This window comes from Pelobates fuscus, chromosome 13 (assembly GCF_036172605.1).
Source record: "Pelobates fuscus isolate aPelFus1 chromosome 13, aPelFus1.pri, whole genome shotgun sequence".
Taxonomy (NCBI): domain Eukaryota; kingdom Metazoa; phylum Chordata; class Amphibia; order Anura; family Pelobatidae; genus Pelobates; species Pelobates fuscus.
In genome coordinates this window covers 11,584,640-11,606,568 of record NC_086329.1, presented here as the reverse complement: position 1 = coordinate 11,606,568, position 21,929 = coordinate 11,584,640, and the positions used below count along the sequence as shown (strand labels likewise).

Below are 21,929 nucleotides of genomic sequence, written 5' to 3'. Positions count from 1 at the left end.
CCCAAATAATCTACACTTTACTTTAGCAGTCACTTTAAAATGGAGAGTTAAAACAAACATATCGTCAGATTTCGGTAAATCATTTTATTATAGCACAAAAAATAATTTAAAAAAAATATGACATTGATTGTAAACAGAAATTTACTCAATATGAAACTCAAACTCAGAACGTTTGTTCTACAACAGAAAGTAACACAAATAAAATGTGTGTAAAGAATAAAATGTCGGATTTGCGACAACGCTATGTTTTATATTTAACCAATGCCGCACGTTCTGTGACCAACACATTACAAATATTTACTTTACAAAGCCTTGTAGAAAAAGGAAAACCACAAACTAATAAAAGCTGGATTTATTTAAAAATAAACAGAAAATTTACAACTTCTTCGAGAAATCCCAATGATATAAATGGAATTATTCACTGCTGCTGTCCGACGGGACTTGTTGTTTCAGTTGCTCACAGCGGTAATACAGGACCAAAAAATGTATTGGGTTTTATGCAGCTTTCAAAAAAAATACCCCTTTATTATTTCTGTCTTTATTTTTTCTTTCCCTTAAACACAGCTGTCTTTATTAAAGTGCACAGCAGCTTAACCATGATGCAGATGGCAGTAATTTTACCAGATTCGCTTGTGTTACATCCTGGTTTCATGCCAACGTCCGTATTCTTCAGACTAAAGTACGTGGGCTAATGTGGCTGCCAAAACAGGCCACTGAAAGCATCTTGCAGTGCCCTGTGACATGCAAGAGAGGAAGTATAGCCTCCGGCAAGATCCTGTGGAGCGGTGGCTCGTACATGGTTTAGATACCTAAAACAAAGCAGAACATTGTTTCAGAAAAAGAAATATATATAAAATGCTAATTCATTTACTTGAACATCCATATGTACACAATTCAGATTTCTCTGCACAGCATGTTGTGACTTGCGTTGTGTGTAGGCTAAAATATCCTAGAACTAATTAAAAGGCTATAACAGTAATGTTACACTTTGATTTTCACATCTTGCCACTGGGGGACCCGAGGAAAGTTTCAGTCATAAACATTGCTTCTTAAAACAGACAGACTATCAATGTGTACATTTTTTTTTTCTGGGGTAACACCAAGCAACTTAACACAGACGCATTTTTGACAAGTTTTGGTAGACGGAGAGAGGGGTTCTGGCAGGGAGGGATATAAATTCAAGACCTCCAGTAAAACACTTCAGATGGTTAAAGCTACATTGATGGCATCACTCATGGAAAGGAACATCTGAGATCAGAATTTAAATTATTAAGTGTTAAAACTTTGGCCAGTTTAATTGCTTCACCTGCGCCTTTCCTTTTAGGCCACCTCTGAGATTAAATCTTTAATGAAATGTTGTGTTATGTCACAGAGAAGCAAAATATAGTTTTACTACTGGGGATAGTAGACAATTTGTTAAAAAGTAATGAATATAAAATTTGTGACAAAAAGGAACCATTGTATGACCATATTTTTCCAAATCCAATCCTGTCTTTTCACCACTTTTGTGAGTTTAATACTTTTGTTGCTAACAAGAAATGTTAGTTAAAAGTTAAACCTGTAAATAAATGTATGAATCATGTTTATTTTAATTAGGCTGTCAGATATAAGCCAAGACAAGTTTTTAGTGTATACAATACACAAAAGTACAGTTGTCACTGTAACGTAATGCTAACATATAAATAACATATAAATGGTATCTAAACCATGTACGAGCCACCGCTCCACAGGATCTTGCCGGAGGCTATACTTCCTCTCTTGCATGTCACACTAGTCATATTCCAAATATGTAATAAATAGATGAATCAATGAATAGACTAGATCAAAGGAGGACAATGTTTGGCACTCCAAAGGGGATACATTTCCTCTGATGCTTTGCAAGCATTATGGCTTTAAGAGAATTATGGGAGATGTAGTTCACATCTGGCGAGCCGGAGGTTGCCTGTCCCTGGATTAGATAGAATGGATAGATAGGTAGGTCTTATAATTTGTTCTCAGCCTGTGAAATAACAAAGGGACAACCCAGGCACTCAGACCACTTCAGCTAATTGAAGTGGTCTGGGTGCTGTGCCCATATTGCAGCTCTAAGTCTGCCCTCTGTGGCTGTCTGACAGACAGCCACTAGAGGGCTTCTGGAATCCAAACCGACGTCTTCACGGACCTCCAGCGTCAGATTTTCCCCATAGGAAAGCATTGATTAATGCTTTCCTATCGGGGTAGGGAGGGGGTGTCTAATGCGTACGCAGCCATTACCGCGCTGAGCATTAGGTCTCCCCCGCCGACGTCAGGAGCATGGGCTGAGTCTGACCCAGCGCCGAGGGTCATTTGATTCAGGTAAGTAGTTTGGCGCTGGATTCAGGTAAGTAGCTGAAAGGGTTTTATCCCCTTCAGCGACATGGGATGGAGGCCGGGAGGGAAGGGGGCACTGCCGGATCCTGGCACTGGAGAGTCCCTTTAAAGAGAAGAATTTTAAAATAGTCATGGTTATTCATTATAGTGTGATTTGTCAGGAATGTTACATGAATTACAAATTTGAGGCCAAAATAACCAAAACTGAAAATTCTCCAATACAGTTTCATTTGGACAATTTTGTCCTGAAATGGCAAATTCTCTTTGAATTCCTGGTAATTCACACGCTAGTTAGTAAATAGCCCTGGATTTAAAATAAATACATCTTTTGTTTTGGGTTTTTAATACGTGTAAAAACAAAGTGTAACAAAGTCTAAATGTAAATGCATTGGTACAATGCTAATGGAAGCAACATGAAAGGAATTTGGTTTCTGAAAATGTGGTTTTATTTCCTGCCTTCGACAATGAAATGTTTTTGATTATTTTTTTCTGAATAGCTTGCCAAATCCTTCCCTTTATTATTACAGCTTTCTTTGAGGTCAGCGCTTTTTCTTGACCTGGGTTTTGCCACCTTTCTGCTGGTGGCAGATCTGTTTTACCTCACTCTAATAATTAAAGGAACACTATACTCCTAGGAATACAAAATGTGTATTCCTAATGTTGTAGTTCCATGGTGGCTGTTTAAATGGCTGCCCCCCACATCAAGGGAAGAAAAAAAACAAAAAACAGTTTGACTTACCTATTCTCCCTCGTAGCACTGGTCTCCATGGCTAGCCACACCTCCTTGGCTGAGATAATCAAGATTGATCATCTAAGCCAATCCGATGCTTTCCAATAGAAAACCAATAGGTGGCTAGTGTGCATACATTGCAGTCTCTCTGAAACATCTGATAAAAGTAAAGTTTTATTCTGCTTTTTCCTCAGAGTGACGGTCACTAGAGGCACTTAAACCTTGCAATGAAAATAGGACCGTTCTTACAGAAAACCATTTTTTTTTTCCATTTGCAGGGTGAAAATGCAGGGAACATGGCACCCAGACGATTTCACCGAGGTCAAGTGGTCTGTGTGCCTATAGTATCCCTTTAAGGAGGTAAATAGATATGTGACTTTTAACTATGTTGTGTGTACATCATTGTGGGATACCACTCATTTTCACAAGGTACAATTATGTGACAACACAGTCTCTGATAAAGGGTAAAAATAAATACATTTCTAAAACATGAAGAATCCGAGCTATGGTTCCCAAGATATCAGGCATACACCAATGGCCGGCCGAGGTTCTGTGCGTTTGTGACCGACGACTTTTGGTAATGTTCAGTTCAATGTAATCCATCGCTTTCTCTTAAAAGGCAGCCATACATACGATATATTGGTATTGTTTTTTTTAAGAACACGTGGTTGTTTTCTATATAAACCCTGGCCAATAAACCAATAGCATAAATAACAGCATATTAAACATTTAGTGGCTCAAACCATGACTTGAATTCAGATTCGAAAAGCAACATGTCCCTTAAATGGTTTATTTCCAAGTCAACATTACATACAATGTGATGCTTTTTTACTATATCACAAATTACAAAGCAAACACAAACTGTTTGTAGCTGTACCAAGCCTTACATCCATAGTTTTAAAAGGTGTTATCCGTTATTTAGATGCTGGGATTGGTGATTAACTATCACAATGAATGCGTAGATTCTAGTCACTGGCTACCATGCTGCATGATACAGTTCTGTGTAGCTCTGTCTGTATAGGGATTGAAAGCCTCATGGTTTGTTCACAAACACCATTACTACTTTGGTGGACAGACTGTGAAGTTACCCATGACAAAGCTAAACAAATTTAAACTAAATCTTAGTGTTTCCAAATTAAATATGTTTAGAAACACCATGATTATACCAAAATGCACAGATTACATGAATAAAAGTCACCGCTAAATGTTCAACTATAACGAATATAATTGTTGATTAAAACTCAATAAATCTGTCACCCACATCCCTATCCCAGAGTCCTAGCAAGGCCGTGCACAACATGCATCTAAGATGTTGTAAATGGTCTCTCTGTTTGTCAACTGATACTATAATTAACACATATTAGTTCAACAAAAGGTGTTCTCTACTAGCCTCTAATGGGATTTGTCACGCACTCATTGGAGATTAAGTTTTTGAATCAATGGATCCAACAGATGGCATATTTATAGCTTGTTAAGTAGACACTCCAGGGTCCAATCACACTCAACAAGTGCAAATTGTATTAGACATTATAATAGGACATAATCTACATCAGAGCTTGAACATTATCTCTCCCAACACTCACAAAAACTTTTGCATTTATCAAAGACCATTTCTCTGGGAGAATATCAACATATGGGACCGTTTAACCCTTTACTGCTTATTTAAAATCAGAAGAAAACAAAATGAACAAGTGGACAGTATTTCATATGTTCTCTTATAGCGAAGGCTAACTCAACCAATAAAATGCATGTAGTTTAATATGATGTGGTTATTTAGAAGTTCATATTTGACCGGGCCCGCCATAGATCCAGGATAGATTACACACACAGACATATATATTACAAGACATTCTGTGTTTATACATATTATTTTAATTGATGATTGGAAACATGTGCTTCTCCAGGCTGCTTCCTTCCTAGTTACCCCTGCAATCATACTGGTATAAATTAGGATCAGATTAGGATCATATGCACCATTAAATAGTATATGCTACGAGCCTACTGCTGGTTACATTCCATTCCTTCCGTCAGATTGAAAAAATATGTATTGCGGGGAAAAAAAAGAAAAATGCAAAAAAAACCACCAAAATATTTTGTGCTTAAAGTAAGAAAATGCAAAAAAAAAAAAAAAGTCCACTGAGGCTCAAGATACTGCAAGGGACAGTGTGCTGGCTGAGGATGATGAAAAAATGTTTCATGCAGTGGGACAGTTAATCTAATCTGAAGATAATGATTTTTAAATTAGAGGGGCAATGCCATATTCCACATTTTTCATCACGGCAGCACCAAGGTATGCCAAATTTTCTACAGACAACGGATTAAGAAAGCCACATATTCATGTCGTGTCAGTCTCAGCAAACCCAGATGTTGTGGAATACACTTCCCATGATCCTCAGACATACTGCAGGTAACTTTCTTTTGGAATACATGTGAGGAATGGTCCTACTTCAGCTAATTACCTGAACAGGCAGAATGAAGTTAATTGACTAAAGCAGTGTTACGAATGCCTGGGGCCAGTGGCTAACCAGATTCTGTTATCGAAAACATGTTAAAAATGTTTGCTTTTCTTCCATAAAAAGAAACAGAAAACTAGTAGTGGTTTATGTTTTCATCAATTGTCAACATTATATAAACATCGCTTTCCTTTCCATTGAAAACCACAGAGCTACCCATAATATCCCCTGGCCCTGCACTGCCTTCACTATCAGAGTGGATACAGACAATGAGAAATGTGTAATATGTCTAGATAAATAATGTGTAATATGTCTAGATAAATAATGTGTAATATGTCTAGATAAAGCAAGCTTTCACCATGAGATGATTACACAAACTATGCTTTATTCACCACCCAATACAGCAAATGGAACGAAAGGATTACTATTATTGTTTTTTTATATATATATAATTAATCTATTGAAAGCCATCCAACTGGTAGTTTATTTTACCATCTTATTATATCAAGGAATACCAGCTTACTGGGAAGAGGGGAGCAAAACAAACAAAAATCACGTAGATCTGGCAAACTCTGCATCACTGTGCATGGCCGAGCATTGAAATTTGTATTATGCATTATAAAAACCTTTTCTGGAATGGAAATAGTTGCCAACATGGCCCTGGCTTCCTCTGCTTGTTTAACCCCTTAAGGACTGAGCCAAATGTACAAGTTGTGAACGAAACAAAACGTAAACAAAACCTGGCATTTGCGCTATATGTCTGTCCAACCGTAATTCACCTCTTTCATATTAAATGCACCCACACTTATTATAGATCATTTTATTCGGGTGAAACAGGGCTTTCATTTAATATCAAATATTTAGCTATGAAACATAATTACTATGAAAAAAATGGGAGAAAATAATAATTTTTGTTATTTTTTTAGTTCTATGTGACATTTTAACTGTCAATGTCATAATACTGTTTGCTTTTACTGCTTTTAAAATACACATATTTGTATTCAGCAAAGTCTCACGTGTAAAACAGTACCCCCTATGTACAGGTTTTATGGTGTTTTGGGAAGTTACAGGGTCAAATATAGCACGTTACATTTGAAATTCGCCAGATTGGTTACATTGCCTTTGGGACTGTATAGTAGCCCAGGAATAAAATGTACACCCATAATGGCATACCATTTGCAATAGTAGACAACCCAAGGTATTGCTAATGGGGTATGTCCAGTCTTTTTTAGTAGCCATTTGGTCACAAACACTGGCCAAAGTTAGCGTTAGTATTTGTTTGTGTGAAAAAAATGCAAACAACGCCAATTTTGGCCAGTGTTTGTGACTAAGTGGCTACTACAAAAGACTGGGCATAACCTGTTTGCAATACCTTGGGTTGTCTACTATTTCAAATGGTATGCCATCATAGGGGTAATTTTCATTCCTGGGCTACCATAGGGTCTCAAAGGCAACGTAACCAATCTGGCGAATTTTAATGTGAAAAAAATGAAACACAAGCCTAATATTTGACGCTGTAACTTTTGAAAACACCATAAAACCTGTACATGAGGGGTACTGTTGTACTTCGCTGAACACAAATATTTGTGTTTCAAAACAGTAAAAAGTATTGCAGCAATAATATCGTCCGTGTAAGTGCTGTTTGTGCGTGAAAAATGCAAAAAACGTCACTTTTACTGGCGATATCATCGTTGTAATACATTTTACTGTTTTAAAACACTAATATTTGTGTTCAGCGAAGTCTCCCAAGTAAAACAGTACCCCCCATGTATAGGTTTTATGGTGTCTTGGAAAGTTATAGGGTTAAATATAGTGCTAGCAAATTAAATTCCCTATACTTTTGGCATGGGTTGTCAGGCAGGTCCCGCTAATTGTAATTAATTAGGATACCTAATTATGTAAAAATATTACATAAATATATGTGTAGAATTAATATATGTATGTATATAATTTTTTAAAATATTTTTATTTATATATAGGTATATATATATATATATATAGTGATATATACGTATATATTTATGTATATAGATATATATATTATTTCGTTCTACGTGTATTTTGATATAAATAAATATATATATTAATATCACAATACAGTTAGAACTAAATAACACATCTATATATTTTTTTATTATTTATTTTTAATTATTTTTTAATTTTATTTTTTTACGTATTTACATATTATTATTTTTTTGCAGTGCATATATGTATAACAAGCTTGCAGGTGGTACCCCGACGGCATTCCACATTTGTATTTCAGAACATTTATAACAGGGGTATATGTTAACAGTGCACAATTTTACGTATTTATATATAGGTAGAAGATTATAATATAACAACATATAACAAAAGAATGATGCTGGTTGCTTGAGATTGTTAGGTCATCTATGCTAGTATAGGTATGGTGTGTGAACTCGTTTTGTAGATTAACAGTAGTTGTTGCACAGTGGAGCAGCTGTGCCCCGTTTTAGTATAGTGCAGTGTGTAGTGTAGCGAAGCATTTTAGAGACAGGCGTAAGTGATATGCTTTGTGTGGTAATGCCTATTAGGGGCAAGCGCATATAAAATGCAATACGTAGATTATAATGTAGTCAGTCAGATGCAAAATAAGGCAAAGAACAGTAGACTGGTCGGAACAATAAAGTGGAGATCTAAGGCTATAATGACATAGTACTGTTCTGCAGCTAACGTAGTTTAAAAGAAATAATAAAGATTGCCCTGTTACATGCAAACACGCTGCTCATGTTAATTAACATTGATGCTACAGAAGGCTTTAACCCCTTAAGGACACATGACGTGTGTGACACGTCATGATTCCATTTTATTCCAGAAGTTTGGTCCTTAAGGGGTTAAACAAATGCCTTCTCGGTTTTAATCTAATAATGATAATGATAAGTCATTGATGCTTCTGCCTCAGTACAAGACATACAATAAACATGCTTCAAAGTGGAAGGCTGCTTGAAACGTAAAGCAAGTTAATGAAAACTTCGGTGGTATGAAAAATGTATAGTTAATAATGAGTATGCTTAGGTAAAAAGAGTTCTCACGTACATGCCCAGGCACGGGTTATGAGAGATTTTGTGGGTCAGTTCCCGAGAGATCAGCCGACGCCCAATCTGGAGGCTGTAGTTACACGCCTGATGGACTCGTTGGGGTTGATTGCCGACCAGGGTTCAACCGATTGCCCTCTCCCACTCCTGGCTCGTTGCGAGGCCGGTGTCTTGTAGCCCAGGACTCGGGGACCCGTGCCGTTGCTGTGCGCCACAGGGCTCCCTTCCCCAACGTGTGCCATGATTGCTGTGTTGCTGCTGCTAATCCAGCGGCCGCTGGGATGTGGGTGTTTGCCAAGCTTGGGTCCCACGTCCGGTTTCGGTCGGGGTGGTGTGGAGCTTCGTCGGTCCGGGGGTGGGAATCCTCCCCTGCCCCGGGGTTGTAGAAGAGCCGGTACTTGTGGACCACGAGCCTGGGAACCTGCGTGGTCCAGGGTCGCCCCATGAGGGGTGGTGCGGTAAGATTTGTGTAGTTGCTTACGTGGTCGCTGAGCTGCTTTCCGCCTGTGTGGCCTGCACCGTCGGGTTATACCCTGTGTTGCTCTCAGCCCGGGAGGGCCTTTGCTGTAGGACTCTGGGGTGTGGGTTGTGGAGTTGCCGTGGTAAGTGTCCCCAGACCTCCGTCCGCCGTTGGCTCCAACCTTAGTAGGCGTTTGTCGGCGCAGGATTTAAGGCTGCATGCAAGCCTCCAATTTTGCCCAGAATCTGTCAAAGATTTTAGTAATAGAGTCTCTTGAGCAGGCTTTGGTTTCTGCTCTGTTAGTTTGGTGCCATCGCTTAACTGACACTCTCGTGTCAGGGTGAGCCACCATCTTGTGGGCGTCTGACTCCATTTTGTGTAGGGGGTTCGCTGCGTCCATCGTTCGGTGTGGAGGTCGGAGCACCCTGTCCGGTGAGGACCGAGATCTCCCCCATCAGTCCATAGGGGGGGGGGTGAGTGTGGTCTGTACGCTTGGTGCGGTTGGCATCTGGCGGGAAGGCGGCCGTCCGTCCCCCGTGCCTCCGCTAGGCCTCATATCGCCACTGCGGTTTTCTTTCGAGTTCAGCGGTATGGAAGGTACCGGCAGGTCAATAGGAGCCTCCTCTGTGCGTTGAGCCCAATTGCAGGTAGAGTCCAGCCAGTGGGTTAAAGCTATTCGCAGGTTTTGGGCTCACACTGCAGGAGCTCAGGGAATGTGCGACTGATCTGCTAGCTGGCTCGGCTCCGCCCCCTACATATTTATTTTTTTATATTATATATAAATATATATATAACAATAATTATATATATATTTAATCAGTATCAGTCTACGTGTAATTTGAAATTAATATATACATATATAATTATATATATATTAATAGTAAAATACACCTAGACAGTATATGTGTGTTTATATATATATATATATATATATATAAATATATGATCTAAATATATAATTATTTTTTTTTTACACTGATTTAAGTTTTTTTTTAATTTGATTTCAGTTAGTCCCCCTGCTTGCAATGCCTGAGCCAGCTAACCCGGCCATGTGATTGTGAGGTCCTCGCAAGGACCTTACTTTCACATGGCCGGGGGGGCTTCTGGAGGGCAGACGTGCCGCGGGGGGCTCCCTGGCAGTCCCCCCAACCGCGATCACCGGCAACTGGGTAAGTAACAAAAAACCGGAGGGCGTACAATTACCGCTTTAAAAAAGGACGTAATTGTACGCCCTCCGGTCTTAAAGGGTTAAGGATGGGAGAATACTGGGAAAAGAAGAGACAAGAGTTCCACAATCCAGCTTTTGTTGGGTCTAGAACTGTTGGGAGGTAGGTCTTTCTAGCTCAGTGAGGTTTAATAGTGTCTTCCTTGGGTCAACTAGGGTTCCACTCTGGTCATTCTACATTCTTACACCCATTAGGCTCAGGCAAAGGTTAATCTGACATCAGAAATTCTACCGGACATGATCTAAAACTGTGTGCGCAAAACCACACGGTAATGGAGAACCGTCATTGCGAAGGGTCAGTAGGAGGATTAAGAACCCAGGTTACTAGTCCCCCTCATCCATTCTTCCCATTGGGAAAGGTGAATGGGGCCGTGCTTCCGGGGCCTCTGTCTGCACTCTTGGCCTCTAGGCAGCTGCTTACGGTCACTTTATGGTTAACCCTGCTCTCACAGTGATAACTGGAACTCCAGTTTCTTCCTGTCTGCTCTAGTTTTCTTTAAAATATAAGACAGTAGGAACCAGCGTAGTGTGCTCTGTCTCCTGTGGGTCAGAGAAATTTTCCCACAATTCTTACCTTTCCTCCGTGATTTCGCGATGCCTCCCTTCACTATTCCCAAAGGTCCTGTCATTTAGACAGGACGCCGGCGAAACTACTGAAATTCATCCTAACAGAATGAGAACAGTTTCTCCATTCGTGTTAGGACGCAATTCGGGACTTTGTTCGGATAGGAATTTCATTTTAATAAATTACATTCCGATCCAATTCGTGCAGCCACTTAGTAGACAGCTCCCTAATTCCCACGGTATTAGGGAGCTATCTACGAAAAGGCTGAAAGACCTAAATTGGTCTTTCAGACAACTTTACTAATACTAAGTAAAGATTATATATCGCTATATCGCGAGTAGGGGCATGTCTAGGAAACAAAAAATACAAAACCCTAGTGTACCCCGCCCCTTCCGAGTCGCGTGAGTGGGGGCTATTAAACTGAAGGGGGATCTACTGTGATCTACTTTATAAGCCTTTCCCCGCCATGCAGAGCTCAGTCTGCACCATGCCCTCCATGGGTGAAGATGGATTATTATTTCTTTCCGTCTGGATTTCTCTTTTTTTCGTCTGATTTTTCAACAAGTATTCTGGATTTTTATTTGGCCTTTTTTTGGGACTGAAGGTTTTTAGAAAAAAAGAAGACAAATAAATGGTTTGTTTTATTTACAGGTATTTAGTTTTATTTTTTTTTCCCCCTCACTATTTTTAGGTTGAGTGGGGCAGGTTGGAATTTATTTTTTTTGGGTGGGGGGGTTGACTAGGGGCTTGGGGACCCCTAGTCACCTGGGGGGGTTTACATCCCCCCCCATTTAAAGCCCCCACCGGTCGCCCATGGGTGGGGGCAGGGGGGGACAATAGGTCCACCCCCACCCCTCATTTTCAATTAGGGCACCCACCCGCCACTCATGGGTGGGAGCCGAGGGGGGAAGAAAACAGTTCCCACCCCCCTCCCTTATTGTAATTTAAGGACAATAGGTCTTCCCCTTATGGTAATTTAGGGTCACTGCATAGCGAGTAGGAGCATTCGGGAGATTTTAATCTCCCTTATGCTATTATGGGGGCCATATAGACCCCCATATAATGAGGGAGGACATGGGGGGCTTAGGAAGTGGTGGGGACAACTGCTCCCTGCCGCTTCTATTTTTAAATTTTACAAGGAGGGAGCTGCGCGCTGGTTGCTCCCTCCTTGTAATAAACCGAACGAACGAATAGGTTTGCGCTCATTCGTTTGAAATTTCTATTAATTTATTTGTATGACGAATGAATGGACGAAAATCCCGTTGCGAATGCCCAAGCTGGGCACGCACGGAAATATCACAGCGTTATCTAGTGTGGACAGATGACGTGTCCCACAGGGACTTCATCTACCCACACAAAGATGGTGGTGCCCAGGACCTAGGTCCATGCAGAAAATAAAGATTAAAGAATAGGTAAGGTTTAGGCATTTGGGGGCGACAGGGGGGACAATTAGATGTAGTGGAGTCGTGAGCGGGTAAAAAACAAAACAAAAAAACAGAATTCGGCCATGACAGTGCCGCTTTAAGTGTCCATCATTAGAGCGGTAAACCGTCACCCATAGTCGCACACCCGATCTCTTATTTGTAAATTCACAGTCTGCACACACACGCCAGACACAAAGCTACAAAGTGTTCAGACCTCTTATCACAAACCATACCGAGTTATGCCACATCCAGTAAGCTCTCAGAGTATGGAAATATCACGTAATGTACTGCTGGAGCAGCAGCCTCCGAGCGCATGGACAATATTGATGCAGCCTCTCGCCCTAATCACGTTATTTAGACGGCAAGGCGGATTGTAATGCAGTCAGACTCCTAATACCTATTTGTGGATGGCGCTCATCCCTTTCCTAAAACAATTCCGGAATTCATTAGCTTTCCATTTCTGTAATGAACCGATTATTTCTAGTAACTGAGGTATCATTTGCAGTAAGCATTCCTTTAGCAGTGAAAAGCTTCCGTTGGTAATGCCTCTGGAAATGAAGTGTTTAAAGGCATTCCCGAACAATCAGAACACCTGGCCCCCCATTTATCATTTTCTCCCTTGCCAAACACAGTCAGCTGTCGCTGCTCTCAACACCCTGCCTTGCGAAAACTCTAGGCGCATTCTGCTAGGCCTTGCTCAGACCCTGCTGGTTTGCATCTCTCTATGCAGTGTATCAATCATCTCCTACAAAACCTCTAGATGTAACTGCAATTAAGCATTTTAACGTCCCTTAGCAGCCATGGAGCACAGCAAGGACACTGCAGTCTGCTGGATTCCTGTAAAGCGCTCCGTCTGCAGGGCTGGTGTGGATTACAGGACAGCAGATCTGCGGCTACATTTAGTATATGACTACATCAGTCCTCACGTGTAGTTGACCCTTAGATAGGAGATTATTCAGTGGGGGTCAGCTTCCTTGAGTTTTGAGAAGGTCGCTGAGCAAGCTGCAACTTAACAGAAGGTTAAGAATTATTTCGGCTTTCTGAAGTCTCGTTTAACAACTTAACAGCCGAATATTAGTGTTTTTTCCTCACCTAAGGCAAGAATATGCTGCAGAAATTGAGGTTTCTTATATCTAAATTGTGTATGGTGTAATTTTCCTCTGAGCATCAAAATATTTTCAAATACAATAAATTGAGAGTTTAGCCAAGAAAAGGTGTTGCCCCGATCTGAATTAAAAAAAAAAAAGTAGTTTTTAAAAAAAAAAATTTGTACGCATTGACATTTTAAGTTGCAGTACAACAGTCATGCAAATAGATTTGGTCATTTCTAGAGCAGTCGTTTATTACCCTTCAGCTGGGACCTAAAATTGCTATATTCAGTGATTCTGGATTGGTTAGAAGAGACGTGTCATATGTCAGGCCACCAAGGAACCTGCACACCCATTTAGCTCTGGGAAGAGTTTAATGGTAATGACTTACAGACTAGTTCTTGTTGTAGATAACATAACATTGGAAAATGGGTCAATGACGTCATGTTATATAAGTAACTGGGTCAATGTAAGACAAAAATGTTAAGAATCACTAAAGCTCACATGTCATCGATACTCTGTACAAGAAAAGGTGTAAATATTGTATTTTTATTAACTGTACACGGTCAGTATAGTCATATAACAAGTAAGGAGGATGCAGTGGATGGATTTGTAGACATCTACATTTCCAAACCCAGCATCCTACGAAGCTTAATGTATTACCACAAAGAACCCAGCAGAGGCCCAGTTAAAAAACGTGGCAAGGATCTATTCTAATTTATTTTACAAGAATAAGATAGAGGATACAGTTTATTACACACCTGATTTAAAGGGACACTATAGTCACCTGAACAACTTCAGCTTAATGAGGTTGTTCAGGTGAGTGCTACAGCTCCCTGCAGCCTTTTTCTTGTAAGCACTGTATTTTCATAGAAAATAGTGTTTACATTGGAAGCTTGGAACACCTCCAGTTGCAGTCAATCAGACGGCCACCAGAGGGACTTCCGAGTTCAGAAGCCCTAAAAAGGCCTCATTCACGTCAGACGAATTCACGCATGGGTGAATACTTCAGACTGTGCACAAGCTTTGTATCCTGTGTCAGCACTGCGTGGGAGTGGCTTCAGCTGACAGGTCTGAAAAGGCTGAAGACGGAGGAGGAGAGGATTCAAACAGTAAGTAAATTTATTTAGTGAGTGTGGGTGGGTGACTGAGGGTGAGTGGGTGAGGATGGATGATGGGAGTGGATGGATTTGGATGATGGGAGTTGATGGATGATGAGATTGGATTGATTTGGATGATGGGAGTGGATGGATGATGGGATTGGATTGATTTGGGGATGGATTTGGATGATGGGAGTGGATGGATTTGGATGATGGGAGTGGATGGACGATATGGATTATGGGAGTGGATGGATGATATGGATGATGGGAGTGGACGGATGATGGGAGTGGATGATGGGAGTGGATGGATGATGGGGATGGATATGGATGATGGGGATATATGGATGATGGGGATGGATGGATGATGGGAATGGATGATGGGGATGATATGGATGGATTATGGGGATGGATATGGAGGATGGGGATGGATGGATATGGATGGAGAAAGAGTGCGTGTATGTCTAATTTTTTACATGACCACGTTTGAAATATTCCATGCCACATGACCACGTTTGAAATATTCTATGCCACATGACCACATTTGAAACCAGAAGTGGTCATAGTAGTAACCCTTCCAGTTTCTCCTGTGACGTTTCGGTGTGACTAATGTCACGTTCATCTACATCAGTAGTAGTTTTAGGCAGGAAGCGTGAGGGTCTCCACTGACCTGAGGTCAAACATGACGCTTACAATGTGCTTTCAATTATCCTCCCTACCTTGTCCTGCTATTAGTCTATCCCCGTTTTAAGCTTCTTAAAGGGTTACAGCTTTAATGCAGTTATGCTATTGGCAACTGCATGTTTCACATACAAAAACTATGGGGGCAATGTCTCCACCCAACACATTTGGGGGTCTATTCAACAAGCAGCAATGGAGGAAATTAGCACAAAACTTCTTATGGTAGTCAATCCTATCAAGTTTACTTTTGAGTTTCAGATGTTTCCAATTATTTTACTGAACATATTCCTTCAGTAATTAATGTGTTCCTAAATTTACCTATGGGGGGTAAAATGAATAACAATCGGATATTTTAGGGGTTTTATTTGTGGAACCAGGATTTGTAGAGAATTGAAGGAATTATAAACATTGAGCAAAATTAGCAGAATTGGCAAAATTCTCCCACTCGGCTCTTCGGGCGTTATATATGCAATTTTCTTTCCATTTCCTGGAAATTCAGTTTAGTAAATAAACCCAAGACTTTCAGAAGCACATCAAATATATAAGCTATAGATAAAGTACAAATGTCATAATAAAGCAAGTGAAAAAAAGGCGCTAATAACAATAATCCTCTAATAACCGTTAAAAGGTAACACAATAAATATATCCTTATACCCACCCATGTAGTAGCTCTAAAACACACAAATCCTAAATAATAAACCTTATATAGGTGCGCTGTGCCTTTAAGACCAAAACTATCTTAAAGTGCAGCAGATATGAACAAGTGCAATTTACATAAAGTGCATAAAAATGTATCTCTCTCCGCAATTGTGAGAAAAAGTGCAAAATGTGGTAAATTGTGGTGGAAGAGATAATTTTTTATGCACTTTATGTAAATTGCACTTGTTCATATCTGCTGCACTTTAAGATAGTTTTGGTCTTAAAGGTACAGCGCACCTATATAAGGTTTATTGTTTTATAGATAAAGTACCACAATGGCAAAAGCAGAGAGCCTATTTAATGAAGAGCAATTGTGAAACGTGCTTTTCTTTCCCATTCTACTATTTTTTAAACAAATTTCCATATGACAGAGATTGGCTCTCCTTGGGATCCGCACTGAACCCAGCGTTCACAAGGGATCTATCCTTCCTTTTGCATGTAAGCAATCCAAACTTTCTTCTAAGACCTGGTTAATGCACTGCACTAGTGAAATTAGAGAATGGTGGCCTGCACAAACTATGGTAATAGTGTAATATTGTAAAATTACTCAAATGTTCCGACACAGTAAAAATTAATGATGGGGGTACTAAACAGTCTCGTTATGGTCTATCCCATATCCTTTAGCCAGACAGACACTACACAGTCTCACAGTAGCAGAACAGAGTGTGTAATAGCAAGGTTAATGCTACCTTTTCTGCTGAATCAACGGATACAAAAAAAAAATTCACGTGCATCATTCTCAACAGCTGCTTAGCCCAGACGCAAGCACACAAATGTAAAAATATCCGTAGGCAAAAAAAAAAAGTCAATTTAAATAGTAAAATAAATCATTACAGCAAGATCCTGAAACAGCCGGGCCAAGGATGCGAAGGGCATGGACATGCTGACCTAGCACAGTTACAATTATTCTCATCACTACTTTCTATTTTATTAACTGAATGCACAGCAAAAAAGGGGGGCAGGCTTCTATGTATCTAAAGACCTGAAAGGGGTCAGGCACAAATTCCAAATCTGGCAAAAGTGATCTAAAAGATGTAAATACAGGACATAAGCCACCTTTACAGCCCTAGCTCCATTTATATGGGTTTCCTTTTTCCCATTTTATTTTATCCACTCTAAAACGCCTGGGTAAAGACCTCTAATTTTGTAGTCTAGTCTTGTTACTAAAATAATCGGTGCCACTTTTTAATATTGTAGCTCAATTCTGTGCTTGTCTGTAGTATTCCAAAGTTTTTTCCCCAAACTGGTGTCCAACATCACATTGCATTTAGGGGACGTTGTATGGACATACAACCACAACTGGAGACAGAAGCACGCGTAGGCAAGAGTATACTTTACAAATTTGCATAATCAAGCAGAATCTTTGGTATATCTAAGACATTGACATGTGCACACAAGAATATTTCTCTGCAAGTCCAGGTTCAGAGTTCCTACTCTAGCTTGATAACAAGCATTAACTGAAGCATGCAATGCATCAGTGATAACATTTAGTTTTTAATGCAACATTGTGCATTGCAAAGCTCAATTACTGGCAGGCATGCTTGTCTCCGTTATGTGGAGACAAACACCAACAACTGCTCATCACAGGGAAGTGGGACAAACTCACCTTTCCAAGTGAGTTTGTCACGAGCTCCTGGAGGAGCCTGCTTGCCAGCCTCCTGCCCACAAACTATGTACCCAGTAATATGTAATGTAAAAGTCTGCGTTCGTGTATTTGGACTGTATGGTTCGGGAACCGAACAGCCACACGAACCAGAGACCACCCGGGAGCTTGTTACGCCTAATTGCTACTTTGTAGCAATTTCCACCGCAGTGTTCTAAGTGTTTGACTGGGTGGCCTCATTTCCTATGGATGATCACAATCTTGTTCGCATGAACACAGGCAGCGGTGTTTGGTCGTCGAGTTCATGGAACTGTTTTCGGACACAAACTCCCGAACACCGTTGGACTTCCATGATCACCTGTGTTTGCTTTTGTAACACTTAGGAAAACACTGTTCGGTGTAACTGTTCCCACGAACAAGTGGAAGAAGCTCCAGGGTGAGAATATTGACTATGTTCGGTAGTTTGTTCGTTCTTAGACTACCAAACTAGACCGACCGCTAGCCCTGATCTTGTGGAACTGTTTTGGGCAGGAGCCTCATGTGCGGTCGGTCAAATTAAGACTTCCAGGAAATTCCCGAACCCCCTGAACAGATCTGGGTGTTTTTTGGATATGTTGGTCACCCAGATTGGGGCTATCAAGGGATGTAATTTTAAGGTACTTTTGGGGTGTTTGTGAAATGTGTGTTTTTTGTGCCTGGAGATAATTGAGTTTTGTACAGTTCCTGACTCAATTATCTCCCAGGCATAGGGGAGGGATTATTCTGCTTTCTGTGGGAGTATAATGGGCGTGCTCAACTGTATGTGAAACTGTATAAAAGCAGGCCATCTGGCCAGATTAACCTTTTCCAGCTTGCACTCCCAGAACTATGTGTTGTCTGGTTACTGGAAGGGGAAAGGGCTATGCTTTAATCACTGTTCCAGTGTGGAGGATTCAACTGGGAAAGTCCTTGTAAGGACTAGAGCTCCCAGGAGTGTCGGCCAGTGCCTGGGGGTGTCTATAGCAAATTCCCCATTTGACTCCAGGACCCCAGTCAAGCCACAGCGACTGTGGGCAGAAGTGCTGCGGTTTGTCCCCTGTTCCAGCTAGGAAGCCGTCCTTGGCTGGTATCCAGCCAGGGGTACAGGGAGCTCAGTTACAGGAAGTATTTAAATCAACAATTCCCCATGAGAAACATCGGATTGGATGAGCACAGCATTCACTGAGCATGCGCTTCCAGTCCCCAATGTTTCCCTATGAGAAGCATTGGACTGAACGAGAAGCCAAGGAAGCGATGCCTGCGAGATTAAATCACAGGAGACAAAATAGGTTGCAGCACAGAGTGAGTGATGGCGCTGAAAAAAAATAATGAATGTAGAGGGGACTCCGAATCGAAATAGGGAGGAGAACACTATAATGTTAGGAATACAGGTTTGTATTTCTATCGCTACACTGTTTCTTTAATGCTGCCCTACAGTATTATGTGCTGAAATTGTTGCTTAAATTACAAGAAAGAAAACAAAATAATATACAATACAAAACATTTTTAAGTGTGATGATCCGGAGAAATGCTTACTAAATTGAAAACTAGAAGACATAAAAAAAAAAAAAAATTAGTTTTTTAAATAAATAAATAAAAAAATGGAAATAAATTCATAATTTTTAGTTCCTTAAAAATAAAATTATTGCTGACCTCTAAAGAGATAATGTGCATGGTTATTGAAAGATCTCCAAGCTAAAAGGTGGACTTTAAACATATGTTAAAACTATCAACACTGACTTTGCCAGGAACGATCAAACTGGAAATATTTACAGAGAAATTAAATATAAAATAAAACATGACACATAATATTTTAATTCCATAAACACAGATCCCATTTTTACTTTTAAGACATAAGCCCGCGTTGTGTTCGAGCTGAGCACACCTGTTTCCTCGTCACAGTACACAGGAAACTGCTCCAACTCAATGTAATCAGGACTCATACATCAGAGCTTATTAAAACATTAATCATTGGACATGACATTTTGATAAAATACCTGTTTTAATTCAATCAGAAAATTTCTTGCAACTAAATCCTCATTTCAATAAATCACAGAAGTACCTTTGTAGTGTTTGTATGCAACACTGGAACATAACATAATATAAATAGATACGACAATAAATAAATAAATATATATATATATATATATATATATATACACACACACACACACATACATACACAAACACATATACTACTGGACTTTTCTTTCTTTTTAAACGAAAAGTTATTACTAGGAGAGTTGAATTGCCTTTTATTTCAGGTATTTTACTAAAAAAGTCAACTGTGATTATTAGAAAAGTATACGTTTAATAAATGAATATTAAATGTTTCTAATTAAACAATATTGACACTATGAATGACTTGTAAACAGGAAAATGCAGTAGCTTGAACAAATCACTATGCTAAAATTAAAATAACAAAAACGGACATAAAAAAAATGTATGACAATGTTTTATTTATTTAAAAAACAAAAAACAACAAAAAAAAACTTTGTGCTCTGTCAAACACCAAATGGATCAGTTCTCCAAATATTAATGAGCTCCTTGACTCTAGCACTAAGGATTTAATCGTCTTTCCAATAGGAGCAGGAGGGACGCCCCTGAACAGAAGGGGTGACCCCAGCTCTGGTGCACAGAGCCATTTGCGAATTTGGAGTCGAGTAAGATGGGGAGAAAATCGAGCAGAACACCAAAAACCTATGCCTGAAAATCATTGGACTTTGCTTAGAAACACGGTACTCGGCTGCCAAATCTGAATCATCCAGAGTTTATAAATCAAAAGTTCTGGTGATGGCACACATTTGGGGTACACTATAGTTATATAATCAGCTAGTCTCACATAGGATGGAGCGTACAAAATGAATGACTGAGGGCCATGGGAACTATAGTCTACAACACCAGCAGTTGGCCATCATTTGCCTATCGAATAGAACCCGCACATAAAGTATGATTCTTGTTTAGAAACTTTTACTACAGGAAATTGCACGAAATGAAAACCATACCTCCTCTTTTCATTAAGGGATTGCAATGTATGCGGTGACTTTTAAATCCAGTTGTGCCTAAAAAAAATAATAATGTCTGTATTCTATCTTTAACGAAGACCGTAATTATGTTGTAAGATTAAAATGAAGAATGCCTTCATATCTGAATTCTTTCCAAGCTATAATTCATGCACTTCATTTGATTTGCTAGAAGCACATACGATGGGATTGCATATTGGAAATGCTTATGAGGTGAAAAAAAAATAGTTTGTCATCTACTGAGTGGAGGTTCATTAATGACCTACTTTTATAGGAGAGACATACTCTCTGGTGTATCCAATGATACACCATACTGCTGGCTGCAATTATTGTTTTTTTGATTCAAGATATATTTTATATGGATTTGATGAGTGACTTGTTTTTTAACCATATTTCAAATCTCAAAGGCATAACAGGAGATTATGGGGTTCCGCTTACCCTGATGCTCACTATCTTTTTGCATGGTTGTTACATATATATTATGGTTGATCTATACAGTGGGACCTCGGTTAACATAATTTTCGTTAATCCATTGAAAATAATGCCTCGGTTTAAAAAAAAATTTCGCAATACAAAGCAAGTTTCCCCAGGATGCATTGCACCTGCGAGGTTTATAGCGCCGCACACTGCATGCTGGAGCCTGTGGGTAGCACGTGGCGTCGAGTGTGGAAGTGCTGGAGCGCCTTTTGCATCGAGTTTTGGAGCCATTTTGGAAATTGTTTGCAGTTGTTTTGGGACTTTGTGGTGCATTTCTCAAGCTGTGGAAAGGTAGGGAGCTGAGCTTCGTTGTTTGCATGCCTTTTATTGTGTGTTCTGCATTGTGGGTTGGTTTCCATGCCAGCTCATTTTGATTTTTTTCTGACCTCCAGAACGGATTCATTGGTTTTCAATGCATTCCTATGGGAAACCGCGTTTCGCAATAAGAAACGTCCCGGAGAACGCATTCAATTCGTAAACAAAGGACCCACTGTATGTATGTATGTATATATATATATAGAAAATCCAACAAGGTAGCAGCACTCACGGAGTAATTTTAAAATCCAATCTTTATTTAGAACATGTTAAAATGAGGTCGACGTTTCAGTCCCACAAACAGGACTTTCCTCAGGTCCTGAGGAAAGTCCTGTTTGTGGGACTGAAACGTCGACCTCATTTTAACATGTTCTAAATAAAGATTGGATTTTAAAATTACTCCGTGAGTGCTGCTACCTTGTTGGATTTTCTGGATATTCAAGCCCTGGCAAAGCACCCGGTTCTCAAGGCATATTACAGCGTGAGTGCAAGAACTTTCTCCTTTTTTCTTTATATATATATATATATATATATATATATATATATATATATATATATATATATATATATAGATATCACAGGGAAGCTTAAATTTACAGTGAACAAATACACAAAGCAAACCATCCTAATATAGGAAACATAGAGAGTCTACTTACACAGATCAATGGC

At 39.7% G+C, this 21,929-nt stretch overlaps 1 protein-coding gene across 1 annotated transcript in view; it reads right to left on the bottom strand.

Moving 5' to 3' along the window:
* Window positions 1-336: 336 nt before the first annotated feature.
* MNAT1 (MNAT1 component of CDK activating kinase) overlaps window positions 337-21,929 on the bottom strand; it is a 112,560-nt gene continuing 90,967 nt past the window's right edge. The window contains exon 8 of the mRNA XM_063440434.1: window positions 337-809. Within this exon, the coding sequence (XP_063296504.1) occupies window positions 689-809 (121 nt within the window). The 3' untranslated portion in view covers window positions 337-688. The remainder of the gene's footprint in view (window positions 810-21,929) is intronic.